The sequence below is a fragment of the Megascapheus bottae genome, chromosome X, assembly GCF_031878675.1.
Source record: "Megascapheus bottae isolate mThoBot1 chromosome X, mThoBot2.hap1, whole genome shotgun sequence".
NCBI lineage: Eukaryota > Metazoa > Chordata > Mammalia > Rodentia > Geomyidae > Megascapheus > Megascapheus bottae.
In genome coordinates, this window is record NC_143547.1 from 79,035,345 (window position 1) to 79,050,877 (window position 15,533).

At 36.7% G+C, this 15,533-nt stretch overlaps 1 protein-coding gene and 1 pseudogene across 2 annotated transcripts in view; one reads left to right on the forward strand and one right to left on the reverse strand.

Annotated features, from left to right (window-relative positions):
* The window catches only part of Klhl13 (kelch like family member 13), a 150,500-nt gene that overhangs the window by 100,781 nt on the left and 34,186 nt on the right, over positions 1-15,533 (reverse strand). For both annotated transcript variants that reach the window (XM_090325890.1, XM_090325885.1), the window contains exon 2: positions 3,510-3,583. In XM_090325890.1, the coding sequence (XP_090182016.1) occupies positions 3,510-3,559 (50 nt within the window). In that variant the 5' untranslated portion in view covers positions 3,560-3,583. The remainder of the gene's footprint in view (positions 1-3,509; positions 3,584-15,533) is intronic.
* On the forward strand, positions 641-1,902 carry LOC150041393 (eukaryotic initiation factor 4A-I pseudogene; annotated as a pseudogene).

Here is a 15,533-nt window from a genome sequence, read left to right on the forward strand (position 1 = left end):
TGCACAAATCCTAACTATATATCATCTATATGAATTGTTTTGAATCTTTACAATACTCTTGTAATTTAAATATTATTGGCCACATTGTAGGAAATAGGTAGGTATTATTGACCCCCAAAAGGAAGTTGGGGCACAACAATTAAGAATTAAGACTATTCTAAAAACTTTACAAGAAGGAATAGGAGATACACTAGGCCTCCTTGGCATAGGTCGAAACTTCATTAATAAAGACCCAGAAACACAACAAATCAAAGATAGCTTTGGACAAAGTGGACTGCATTAAATTGCAGTTTCTGTATGGCAAAGGACATAGCTAGCAAGTTAAATAGAAATCCTACAGAGTGGGAGAAGATCTTCACTAACCATACAACAGACAAAGGCCTCATATCTAAAATATGTCAATAGCTAAAGAAAACTGAATCACTCCCAAACTAATCTCCAAAAAACAACCATCCCATTAAAACATAGGCCAAAGACTGAAAGAGAGTCTTCTCTGAAGAAGAAATAAGAACGGCCTATGGACACATGAAGAAATGCTCGACATCTCTGGCCATAAAATAAATGCAAATCAAAACAACTATGAGATTCCACCTCACTCCAGTTAGAATGGCCATGATCAAGAAATCTAATACCGCTAGTTTCTAAGGATTATGTCTGCGAGTCAGGATTCCTGATCCAGAGACAATGGCCCCAATGGGATGGAGCCAGAAGGTGTCATCGAGAGTAACTGGAATGAAATTGTTGACAGCTTTGATGATATGAACCTTTCGGAGTCTCTCCTCCGTGGCATCTATGCCTATGATTTTGAAAAGCCCTCTGCCATCCAGCAACAAGCCATTCTTCCTTATATCAAGGGTTTTGATGTGATTGCTCAAGCCAAATCTGGGACTGAGAAAACAGCCACATTTGCCATATCCATTTTACAGCAGATTGAATTAGATCTAAAGGACACTCAGGCCTTGGTCTTGGCCCCCACTTGAGAATTAGCTCAGAAGATACAAAAAGTGGTCATGGCATTAGGAGATTATATGGGTGCCTCCTGTCATACCTGCGTTAATGGCACCAATGTACGTGTGAGGTGCAGAAGTTACAGATGGAAGCTCCCTATATCATCGTGTGTACTCCTGGCCGTGTATTCGACATGCTTATTCGGAGATACCTATCTCCCAAATACATCAAGATGTTTGTACTGGATGAAGCTGATGAAATGTTAAGCTGTGGGTTCAAGGACCAAATCTATGATATATTCCAAAAGCTCAACAGCAATACCCAGGTGGTCTTGTTGTCAGCGACAATGCCTTCCGATGTGCTTGAAGTGACCAAGAAGTTCATGAGGGAGCCCATTCGGATCACTGTCAAGAAGGAAGAGTTGACCCTGGAGGGTATCCGTCAATTCTACATCAATGTGGAACGAGAGGACTGGAAGCTTGACACACTATGCGACTTATATGAAACCCTGACCATCACTCAGGCTGTCATCTTCATCAACACCCGAAGGAAGACATCGAGACTTTCTACAACACCTCCATTGAAGAGATGCCCCTCAGTGTTGCTGACCTCATCTGAACGGGGCTGTCATGCTACCTGGCCCCCACCAGGATTGAACCCTGGCAGGCTAAGGAGCAGCTGGAGGGGGTGGGAAGGGGAGCCGAGGGATGGACATCTTGTCTTTTTTTTTCCTTTTTTTTTCTTGGACTAAATGTCACTTTTTGAGGCAAAAGAAGGAAATGTGAACATTTTAGACACCCTTTTCTTTGGGGTAGGCTCTTGCCCCAGGCACCGTCTCCTCCCAAAAACACTAATCCATTTCCTCAACCTAGTCACCTCCTGATCCCAGAGGCTCTCCCATCCCAGTTGGATCCCTATGAAAGTGATTCAAGGGGTTATAACATGTCACGTTAACCTCATTTCCTGGACTGAAGCAGGGAGAAGTCCTGCATGAGGTCCAGGGGACTTGTCCCTAGGTAGGGGGAGCAAGGGAGAGAAAATGGTAGCCATTTTTACATTGTTTTTTATAGTATTTATTGATTCAGGAAACAAAACACAAAATTTTGAATAAAATGATTTGGAAAGTGAAAAAAAAAAAGAAATCTAATACCAACAGATGCTGAAGGGGATGTGGCCAGGAGGGATCACTACTACACTGTTGGTGGAGTGCAAACTCATTCAACCACTATGGAAAGCAGTGTGGCAGTTCCTCAAAAGACTAAACATAGAGCTCCCCTATGACCCAGCAATTCCACTACTGGGCATTTACCCAACCATCCAGAAACAAGGACACATTAATCCACTAGCACATCAATGTTCATTGCAGTACTATTTACCATAGCAAAGATATGGAACCAACCCAGATGCCCCCAGTTGATGAGTGGATCAACAAGATGTGATATTTATACACAATGGCATTCCATGCTGCCATCAGAAAGAACGACACTGTACCATTTGGGAGGAAATGGAAAGACTTGGAAAAAAATCGTATTAAATGAAGTAAGCCAGACCCAAAGGAACATATAGGCTCAATAGTCTCCCTCATCTGTAATAATTAGTACACGTCCAAAACTCTCCTAGCAGAGGATTACAATAGCTCAAACCTTAGATACATAAGGCCATATAGGATGAGGCCAAATTAATGGACCTCCAGGACATGGAAACAAGAGCTTAATTATGAGAAACTGTTACTCTTTATGTATTATGTTTTTCTCCCTTCTCTTGTGTTGCCCTTTGGTTAATCTCATATTGTTAATGTATCCCACTTTGTTACATGGTATATTATGTAGATGTTTACCTGTTCATTTGAAATAAGAGGGAAAAATGAGGGGGGGAGGGAAATGGGGACAAAAATATAAGAAGGGATATCAATATGTGAGAAGTAATGCACCCTCTATCTGGCGAATATAAATGTAACCCCTCTGTACAATGAAATTAAAAATTAATTAATTAATTAATTAAGATTATGTGGCTAGTAAGCAACAGAACCAGAATGGAATATAAACAATATGCCAAATCTGTCATATAAACTGCATAATCAAACTATTAGGAATGAGAGATTACTTTAGCATCTCCAAAACTAAACTATGTTTCTTCAAACCATGAATTCTTAGTGACAGAAATAATAGACGCACAAAATCACAGGGCAGTCCTATTTAAAAAAAATAGGTCATTCAGACATGTACTTTCAACTATGGATGCACTTATTCACCAATATGTTTTTGAAACTAAAAATTCAAATAAACATCTCCAGTGACTATTCTATGTCTTCCCAGTTTATATCAATTATGTTTCTAACTATATTCCCACTAATTATCTTCCATTAGCTAAGGACAGCCACTAAGATCCTCTTCATTCCTTTGTTACTTATTCTCTTATTCACTTATATCATAAATGCTCTTTTATAAATGCTCTTTTTTATATTATAGGGATTCAGTAAAAATAGAATACTTACTACATCAAATACATAAATAAGTATAAATTATATCCTATAACTTAAAGCAAATTAGTTTTATAAATACCGGTTACGGAGTATGGCAGCAACCAGTTCTCCTCTATGCAGATGATCCATCACCTCTTAAAGCTGAATAATGACCTGTTAGGGAGGAAAACAAGCCAATAGTTAATGTGAAAGCTATTCTGGAATGTTCAAAGTTGTGCTATTTTTAAAACATTTTGACTACATGATTAATTTAAAAGTAAAATATTATGTCCATGTACCCAATGTCCATGTTATAGTTAATGAAAACTAAGCAACTGTTTTTAAGAGATGGAATACTCAAAATACACAGGAAACTCAATAGTAAACGATTAAAAAGTATTGATTAGGTTTCATGTGTAGACATTAAGCTAACAAGTACCATTGAAAGTCAACCACATCCACAGGAAGTCAACTGAAAAATCAGAAGCCCTCTAGGTCTCTGGGAAATTTGAATTACATAAGAGTAATTGGAAAGAAACAATTGAAGCAAACATGCCACAAGATAGAGATAGCATTAATGACTATTGCCAGTGAGACTTAGGGCTTAAGAAGCCCAGTAAGAAGAGCCCACAAATTTATTAGTGGCTATACAAAATCTAAGTCACAGTATTTCAAAATCTTGAATACAAAATATAGTAGATAGCAATGTTTTATTAGCTTTGATGGGATCGTTTTAGTGTTTATTGTTTTTTCCAGGAGAAAGCATTTGAGTTTTAGGAAAGTCAACTCCATGCAATATATTATTTGTAAAGCTAATGTATCATAGTGGGAAGGAGTATATATGATTGAGTATATGTTATGCATTTATAGAGTATATGTTATGTGATTCATTTCAAGTATATTGGAAAGCAATGTTCCTTGTTAATAGAATCAACATCCTATATTAGATTTTAAAAGATGAGACTTCATTATGCAGAACTTATGTTGCTATTTAAAATGGTTTTTATAAAACTATAGCATAATTCAACAAGGCAAGGGGATACATGTCTCCAGCCTCTTCTAATCCATTGCATCAAGAAAAAGGAGTGAAGATCAAGATACTCTACACACAAAGTATAAAACCCTTGTAAAAACTCTTTGTAAATAAAAATAGATTTAAATTTTTAAAGAAAACATTACCATGGTCAAGAAATAAAATAATAAACTAGATAAGACTGAAGATATCCAGAGAGATGAAGAATTTATTGGCTAAAAGATCACTGACAGGTATTATAGGGATAAGGAGCTATCAAAGATCACCCCATAAAATCTATTTCAGTAATGGAAAATGGATGCTATCAAGTGATGCAGAATGTAAAGAAGAAAAATATTGGAAAAAATAACCATTTTATGGGAACATATATATAAGACATTGCACATCTATAGACAGTTAAGTGATAGGCAAGGTGACAGGATGGGAAAATATTCCTCATGGGTGTATTTGCCATGAAAAAGAGTCCCAATGAAACAGAGTAAGGAAGGCTAGTGGAGAAAATAAAAGGAAAACAAATAGAGGGAAAATTAAGGGAAATATGAGTCCTGAAGAAGGAAATTTTGGTCTTAGAAGGACCGTGTAAGATTTGACTAAAATAAAATGCATATTTACAGAGTAGTTTCAGTATCACTGAAAAAAAATTGAAGCCGGGTGCCAGTGGTGGCTCACATCTGTAATCCTAGCTACTCAGGAGGCTGAGATATGAGGATCGGGGTTCAAAGCCAGCCCAGGAACTAAAGTCCATAAGACTATTATCTCCAATTAACCACCAGAAACCAGAAGTGATGCTGTGACTCAAGTGGTAGAGCACTAGCTTTGAGCTGAAGAGCCCAGGGACAGGGCCCAGGCCTAGAGTTCAAACACCACAACTGATTCTCCCCCCCCCCCCAAAAAAATAAAATAGAATACCTGCAAGATCTCGTGAGGATCTTAAATACCATTAATTCTTGTGAAGTAGACCCTCAATTGAGCAAAAAAATGACTTATAGACAATTGAAGAAGCTTTATAGTTTTAAAGCATCTTCATAAAAAGTACAAGTTATATGTCATTTTACTATTTACCCTAAAAAATTTCTGATGGATCAAAATATTTGAAGGTAAAAATATTAAGTTGAAATGGTACCAAAATGAAACTCAGAGCCAGGCATGGTGGCTCACACCTGTAATCCTACATACTCAGGAGGCTGAGATCTGAGGATCACGTTTCAAAGCCAGCCAGGGCAATTAGGCCTTGAGACTCTTATCTCCAATTAATCACTAGGCAACTGGATGTGGGAAAGCGTCACTGTGGCTCAAGGGGTAGGTCAGTACCCTTGAGCTGAAAAGCTCAGGGACAACACCTAGGCCCAGAGTTCTAGTCCCACAACCGACCCAAAAAATCAAAAAAAAAAAACGAAATTCAGAGGAAAGTCCTTATAATCATACAAGGGTAAACAATAAATACCCCAACCCAAAAATCACTGTTAAGCTTGATTATATAAAAAAGTCTATTGGGGTCGGGAGTTTGGCCTAGTGGTAGAGTGCTTGTCTAGCATGCACGAAGACCCAGGTTTGATTCCTCGGTACCACATACATAGAAAAAAGCTGGAAGTGCTGCTGAGACTCAAGTGGTAGAGCTCTAACCTTGAGAAAGTCCAAGGACAGTGCTCAAGCCCTGAGCTCAAGCCCAGGACTGGCAGAAGAAAAAAAGTCTACACATTAAAACTACCCAAATGTGCAAGCAGTTGGAAAACTAGGGAAAATATTCACAATACACATGACAGCTAACAGCAGACTACTGGTTTTAATTTATACATATAAACTAATAAATGAAAAATATAGCACAATGGAAATTTAAGAAAAATGAGCAAGAAGCATATAAACAAAATACAAGTCTAAAGATAAATATTTCTCATACTGAGGCTTTGATTTTTAAACCTCTGAAATACACATACACACAAATCCTGTTACATGTGGGAATATGGGATTGGAAAACTGAATTCCTTTCATTCTATAATTTTTTGTTGAATTTATTTCCAAAGAAATAGTCTTTAGAATATCAGAAGCCAATGGTGTGATTTGAACATTGCAGTTCAAAGCCAGCCAGCACAGAAAAGTTCGTGACTCTCATATCTATAATCACACACACACACATACACACACACACTAAAAGTCATGGCACAAGTGGTAAAGCACTAGCCTTGAGCATAAAAGCTCAGCGGCAGGGTCCAGGCCCAGAGTACAAGCCCCAGAAGTGGCACCATAAAAAAAAAGAGTAACTAGTAGAAGAGCCAGACCATCAAACAGGAGGGAGATCAGCATGATAACCTAGAAGATAAGGTGTTCTTTGAAGAAAGGAGTAATGGAGTGTATCAGATACTGTTAAGCAATTGAGTACGTGAAAAAATGAGAAATAACAACTCATTGTGGTAACCTGGGAGCCAGGGAAGATCATGATAAGAGTAGGATGTGTGGAATGATAGAAACTAAGGCTGACTTCATTCTTCAAGGAAGATGAGAGGGGAGAGGGGAAACACTGAACACAATTCAAGTTTTTCTTTAATAGTAAACAGAGAAGTGGGTGAATATTGTAATGAGATATAGGTAGAAGTAATTAAGGTTTTACTTACTTTTTTCATCATAGGACATGGTATAAGCAAGCAAATGTAAAAAGCATGCCATTAAACAGAAATACAAACTAAAGAAACACAATTGTATGCATATACATTTCAGAAGCATATAATTCTCATTATCTACACACAGACATGTATACATTATATGTGTATGTATGTATGTATGTATGTATGTATAGGTATATATGTATATATCATGTACACTTATAGATGCAGTATTATGAATTTCATGGGGATATGATATGGAGACCTGCTCAGCTATGGTCATGTCTGCACTATTCACAATAGCCAGGCGATAGAAACAATCCAGATGCCCTACTGAAGATAAATGGATACAAAAAATGTGATATATATATATATACACAATGGAATTCTACATAGCCAACAGACAAGATAACATAATGGCATTCGCAGGGAAGTGGATGAATCTAGAGTGAATCATGTTGAGTGAGACAAGTCAAGACCAAAGGAACAAAAGGCGCATGGTATCCTTAATATGTGGCTATTAGATCCAAACAGTACAAGAGCGAGGACTCAGTATTTGCATGCCCAATGCTATGGACATGATAATGGAAATATAAACATAACTATATAGATATAAAAACCTATGACTATATAGACATAATGTTTTATTACACAGATTAATATGTATCTATGACATATAAACCCTCAGCCTAATTTTGATTATGTTCTAAAATCTAAGTGCCAGTGATTGTATATAGAGATTCCCTTCTTGAATACTTGTTTGTTAAATACGTCATTTGAAATATGATGTAAAAATCAATGTTAATAAATTTTTTAATAAAAAAGAATTTCATGGGAATGAAAATGCCAATAGTTTCCTCATGAGAGGAAGAAAGAGAAATTGTGGAAGGTTATAGTACAAACTTCACTGTATCTAACTTTTTGTTAAAGCTCTGAAGAAAAAAATGGCAAAAATGATGTTATATCATTTAGTGATTGCTATAAGGTTGTCATATCACTCCCTGTACTATTCTGTATGTACTTTATTTGGTTTTTTTTTTATCGTTTGTGGGACTTGAACTCTGGGCCTGGGCGTTGTCCCTGAGCTCTTCAGCTCAAGGCTACTGCAGTACCACTTGAGCCACAGCCCCACTTCTGTATGTACTTTATAAAAATGAAACAAAACTAGGCACGATCTCTGTCCTCTAAAGATGGGCCCTTATAGGTGAGTAGATAAGACATGATATGTAAAGGTCAGCATATTTAAAAAAACGATTTAAAGAAAATAAAGAGCAAGACAAAAAATATAATCAGATTAGCAGTGTAATTTAAAAAGTTCAGTTCCCCTGCCAGGGGAGTGCACACTTGTAAGCACAGCACTTCAGGGGCAGGAGATCAGGAGATACTGGAGAATACTGAGATCCTGTTTCACAGAAAATACAAAACGAAAGCAACACACTTCTCCTTGGCCATGAAACCTTTGTAAATAAAAGAGAAATGAATCACTACCCACAGCATACAGCTAACAAAAGACTTCACTGTGGTTGTTCTCTTAAAATAGTTTACTTATCTCACCAGAAATAAAACTGACAAAGCTGCTCCTGATCGTTGAGATATCTTGTATAAGTCCAAGCAATTTTATTCCTAAGCGATTCAGTAATTCACAAATCTAATACTTTTCAAATACCTATCATATAGTTAGGTAGAATTTCAAATAGAAATTCTCATTTATGACTTAGCATTTAATTAAAATCTACCTTATCACTCTTTGCTACTCTTTCCAAGATCCAATAGCTTTAAAATAATAAGATATGAGATAACACTAACCAATTTCAAACCACATAGGGAAAGTCCTGTTTAGGAATTGATGGCATATAAAATAATTTTTAGGGGTTTCTGTAATAGTCTGTCTCCAAATAAAACGTTGATAAGCACTATGATTTTTAAAAAAAGCTGACAGAATCTTGGTTGAAAAAAACTGCCAAGTACTACAAAACCCCAAAGCAGAAAAATTTAGAAACATGACACATATATGAATTCCTCTAAGTCAAGTGGCATCACTAAAAATTCAAAACATCTTGAAATCACAAAATCTGAACTTGTAAAGCACAGAATAATATTCCTTGGGGCTAATTTTTAAAGCCTACTTTTTTAACATTACAGAGAGACTGGGAATATAGTTCAGAGGCAGAACAATTGTCTACTATGCATAAGGCATCAATACCAAGTGCCAAAAAAGTCACAGAATGTTAGTCATGTAGCTAATAGTAAAAATGAACCCTTTGATCAAATCTCTGCCAACCATCAAAATCCTTAACCTAAATTATGTATTTCCTTTCGCTTTCTTTTTCTCTTCCCTCTCTCCCTCTCTTCTTCCCTCTCTCCTTCTCTCCCTCCTCTTCCTTTTCAAGTTTAGAAAATAGGAAAATTGAAAGTCTATATGTCCAGTTAGAGCACCTTCTTACACTTAGAAGTTAGTGATGTACCTACATCAATGTCATTCTACATAATCCACTGAGTTCTCTTACATATTTTACAAGAAAAAGGATGTGAGAAATTAAAATGTGCTTCACAAAGAATATATAGATAGATATAAAACACTAGTCTAAAAGTATCAGCATACGTAAGAATCCCCTGGACATGTTAAACCCAAATTTCTCTTCTTTTCTATTCTTTTATTTCCTTTTCTTTGTGTACCAATACTAGGGTTTGCACTCAGGGCACTGTCACTTAGATTTTTCACTGAAGGCTAGTGCTCTACAGCTTGAGCAGTAGCTCCACTTATGGCTAACTGGAAGTAACAATCTCATGGAATTTCCTGCCCAAGCTGGCTTCAAGCCACAATTCTCAGATCTCAGCCTCTAGAGTAGCTAGGCTTACAGGCATGAGCCACCGGCATTAAGCTACACCTAAATTTCTACTCAGAGTATCTCATTTTCTTTGTGTGAGACCTAATAAATTCCTAAGAAATATTGCTATGGCACAATTCTATGTAAAGGTCCAAGGACTAATAATTAACAGCTAATATGCTACTTCTAATACAAAGAATAAAAGATCAATTGAAAAACACAGAGAGGCTTACTAAAAAAAATATAAGCTACAAGTAGATAAGGATTTCTTACATTTGCACTGCTTTAAGAGTAGTGGACAAACAATCTAATTAAGCAGCAAAATTTGTAAAATACAAGATAAATTTAAACATACGTTAAATGTTTAAGCATTTATACTTATCTTCAAACACATACATTGTATATACATATTTTAAACATTACTGAAGTACATAATAAAGGGGCTACATTAAAGATATGCATATCACGCACATGAACCAAGTCAATGGCCAAAATTAGTTATAGAGATGCAATTTTCCCATAAAATTAATACTGTGTATAAATTCAATGTGATCTCAATCAAATTCCCAGAAGGGGCAAAATTTGTAGACATACTTGTGTATGTTGTAACTACAGAGCATTAAGAAAAATGAATAGAATAAAAATGACTACAAAGTATCTCATATATTGGATATATTTGTATTTGGTTACTTGAAATTGGATAGGGAAGGGGGGAAAACAAGATGAGGGATGGGGTGGGGGGGAGAGAAAAGAGGACCAAGACATGAGAAAGGGTATCAATGTATGTGAAATAATGCACCTTCTATCTGGCGAATATAATTTAACCCTTCTATTAATTAAATAAAAAATATGAAAAAATATAAAAAAATGACTACAAAGTTTGATTAAAGAAATGCAAAAGGCAAGTGCCAGTGGCTCACAGGAAGCTGAGATCTAAGGACTGTTGTTCGAAGCCAGCCCAGGCAGTAAAGTCCATGAGACTCTTATCTCAAATTAACTACCACAAAGCTGGAAGTAGAACTGACTTTAGCACAAAAAGCTCAGGGACCCCATCCAGGCCCTGAAATCAAGCCCCAGGACCAGCCAAGAATAAAAAATTGTAAAAGGAAAAGGCTTTCCCAGTTGCTATTAAAATGCACATAAATGCACAGTAACCTGTATGGGACCTTGATAGAAATCTAAATGTAGATCCAAATACAGGTACTTTGACTATATAAAGAATGTGAATGATGGGCTGGGAGTTTGGCCTAGTGGTAGAGTGCTTGACTAGCATGCACGAAGACCCAGGTTCAATTCCTTGGTACCACATACTTAGAAAAAGCCAGAAGTGGTACTGAGGCTCAAGTGGTAGAGTTCTAGCCTTGAGAAAAATCCTGAGCTTAAGCCCAGGACTGGCAAAAAAAAAAAAAAAAGAATGTGAATGAGAATGAGAAATCAGAGGAGATAAATATGACTATTTCAAAAATATTTTTGAGAAAATTGCCAATGGGATAATGTTCAAATCCTATGAACATAACAGATGGAATATGTGATTACGAACAGGGAAAATTGTAAAGGTAGTAAAAGACAAAGAATATTTTAATAGTGCACAAGTAAAATCATTCTAAGGTGCAACACAAACTCAAAGGCCATAAAGAAAATATGGTTTATAAGTTTAGTATTTTTTTCAGTTAATTACAATTTTTCAGTTACAGTTTTTTCAGTTAATTTGTAACTGATTACATAGCACCCAGTGAGATTACTTTTGGGTCTGGCTTACTTCACTTAATATAATTTATACAGGTCTTTCCATTTTTTTTACTAATGGTACAATATCATTCTTCATAGTAGATGAGTAAAATTCTATTGTATACCACATTTTCTTGATCCATTTGAAAGGCCACTTAGGGCATCTGGGCTGATTCAGTACCTTGACTATGGTGAATAGGACTGCAATGAACACAGTTGTGCTGGGGGCTTTACAATATCATTGTTTGCACTCTACTGGATAAATGACCAAGAGTAGAATTGCTGGGTAAGCTCAACAAGCAGAATTTGTTAGTAATACTAAGCCAAAGCCCAACAAAATGAACATCAGGAAATGGGTATTTGCAAGAGGGTGTGGAATGGACCCAAGGAGAGAGTGTTAGACTAATGAATAGGGGAAAAGGGTCAGAATGCAGTCAATAATTATATAGATACATAGATAGATTATTTTTTAAAGGGGAGAGAGGTGGGTCAAAAGGGAGTGAAAATATTGAAGGGGGTAATGCAGCTCAAGATGCACTGTATCCATAAACTGCTTTGTTGAATGGTAACTCCCTTTACAGATACTTTAAGATAGCAAAAGTGTTTTTAACAGTTACAATTCCATATGTTACAAAGCAAAATAAACATTCTTAGACAAAGGACCGGACAGGCATGTTTGCATTACAAAACTCAGTGATAAAAGAAAGCAGCCCAGTGAACAAGTAGTTGGACAGGCTCTCCACTGGAGAGGGGTGCCAGATATAGGTGGAGACATTTATTATCCTACTTACTAAGGCTAAAAGTCAGCCAAAGTAACAACAAAAGATTCTATGTCCAATTTACTGGCAAAATGTGTTACTAGAGGCATAACTCAAGAGGTAGAGAACCAGATATGAACAAGCAGATCAACTAAGTGGGAAGCCTTAAGTTCAATCCATAGCACTAGCAAAAAATTCAAAATAACAAGAATGAGAAAAGGCATAAAAAATTCAACTTAAATTGTGTGCATATATGTATATACATGTACACACTTGAATGAATGAAAACAATGGGGAGAAAAGTCCTCAGTTCTGCTAAAAACATGTTAATTGCTTATGTGATTATTCTTTTGTACATTTTACATCCAAAAAATTATAAAAGTACACTTTACATATTTTCATTTTAGAAACTATTTCCAAAATTAATCATCTCTCAGGTATTCCTTATAATGAAAAACATTCCTGTAAAATGTGAAACAAGAGAAAGATGATGAAGGGCTAAAGAGATAGGTACAAACTGTGTGCAGTGGCTCATGCTTGTAATCCTAGCTACTCAGGAGGCTGAGATCTGAGAATCACAGTTCAAAGCGTAGGTTTAATAATGTCCATAAGACTTTTTTTGGGGGGGTGGGGCTTGAACTCTGGGCCTGGGCGCTGTCCCTGAGCTCTTCAGCTCAAGGCTACTACCCTACCCTGGGCCTGGGTGTTGTCCCTGAGCTCTTCAGCTCCAGGCTACCACACTATCCCTGAGCCACAGCCCCACTTCCCATTTTCTAGTGATTAATTGGAAATAAGAGTCTCAGGGTCACTAGTACAATGATGTTCATTGCAGCACTATTTACCATAACAAAGATATGGAACCAACCCAGATGCCCCTCAGTTGATAAGTGGATCCACAAGATGTGGTATTTGTACACAATGGAATTCTATGCTGCTGTCAGAAAGAACAACATCCCCCCATTTGTAAGGAAATGGAAAGACTTAGAAAAAATCATATTAAGTGAAGTAAGCCAGACTCAAAGGAACATAGGCTCAGTGGTTTCCCTCATTTGTCATAGTCAGTAGAAACATTGGGCTCTCCTCGCAGAGATGTACAATAGAACAAATTCTAGATACATAAGGCCATATACAATAATGCTAAATGAAAGAACCTCCAGGATATAGAAACAAAAGCCATATAATGAGTGATTGTTGTCCTTAATGTACTATGTTATCTCTCATCTCTTTTGCTGTCCCTTGGTTATCTGATATTGTTACAGTATTTCACCTGGTTATCTGATATATTTTATATATGTGTATTTTTTTGTCATTTGAAGTTGGATAGGGAGGAGAGGAAAACAAGATGAGGGGGAGGGGTGGGGTAGGGAAATGGGGACCAAGACATGAGAAAAGCTATCAATGTATGTGAAGTAATGCACCTTCTATCTGGTGAATATAATGTAACCCTTCTATTAATTACAATAAAAATACATGCAAAAAAAGAATCTCAGGGGGGTCACTACTACACTGTTGGTGGGAATGAAAACTTGTTCAACCACTATGGAAAGCAGTATGGCAGTGCCTCAAAAGGCTAAACATAGAGCTCCCCTATGACCCAGAAATTCCACTACTTGGCATTTACCCAATCATCCAGAAACAAGGACATACTAAACCCACTAGCACAATGATGTTCATTGCAGCACTATTCACCATAGCAAAGATATGGAACCAACCCAGATGTCCCTCCGTTGATGAGTGGATCAACAAGATGTGGTATTTATACACAATGGAATTCTATGCTGCTGTCAGAAAGAATGACATCGCCCCATTTGTTAGGAAATGGAAAGACTTAGAAAAAATCATATTAAGTGAAGTAAGCCAGACTCAAAGGAACTTAGGCTCAATGGTTTCCCTCATTTGTCATAATCAGTAGAAACCTTGGGCTCTACTAGCAGAGATTTACAATAGAGCAAAACCTTGATACATAAGGCCATATAGTAGGACGCTAAATGAAAGGATCTCTAGGATATAGAAACAAAAGCCATATAATGAATGATTGTTGTTCTTCAGGCACTATGTTATCTCTCATCTCTTTTGCTGTCCCTTGGTTATCTCATATTGTTACAGTACCTCACTTTGTTACCTGATATATCGGATATATTTGTATTTGGTTATTTGAAATTGGATAGGGAACGGGGAAAACAAGATGAGGGGTGGAGGTGAGGGGGAGGGAAATGGGGACCAAGACATGTGAAAGGGCATCAATGTATGGGAATGAATGCATCATCTATCTGGCAAATATCATGTAACCCTTCTATTAATTACAATAAAAAATATATGAAAAAAAAGAGTCTCAGGATCTTTAGTGCCCAGGCTGGCTTTGAACCTGAGTAGCAAGGATTATAGGCATGAGCCATCTCACTAGGCAGTCCAGAAGACTCTTATCTCCAATTAACAACTAGAAAACCAGAACTATCACTGTGGTTCCAGGAGTAGGCACAGAGTTAAAGCCTCACAACTGTCCATTAAAAGACAGAGTGAGAGGAGGGAGGGAGGGAGGGAGGGAGGGAGGGAGGGAGAGAGAGAGAGAGAGAGAGAGAGAGAGAGAGAGAGAGAGAGAGAGAGAGAGAGAGAGAGAGAAGTACATACTAACTTTATAAGCTGTCAATAGGGGAGATTAAGGGTCGATAAACAAAAAACTTATTGAGCATTTTAAAAGGGAAGAAACTAAGTAGATTCATGTATTACAATTTCAATTAGGAATGATTAAGCAAGTAGGTGCAGTTTATTTCTTTCCCTTCACCTCCACACTAGCACACCATAATTCAATTTGTCCTCCATATTCTAAAGGGTAAAATTCTTAAGTGGTTTATGTTACAGTAATCACATTTTGCCGAAAGCTGAATATCCAAGCAAAATGAGATTCATAACCTATCTTTTAAAAATGCTGAGATCTTTTATATAATGAAACATTATCTCAGTGTAAGTGACACTTGAAATTTAGAAGCAATGCACCACTTTTACATCAGAATATCCTAGTATAGTAAAAGCAAAGAAATAAATCACTTTGTTTTCTTCATGAAATAATCTTTGAAGCTAAGGAATCTGTATGATAAGCTAATCTATAGTTAAAATCTGAAATCCACATACCAAATGCTGAATTACATCTAACTCTGCCCAGGTTGGCCTCAAAGATGATCT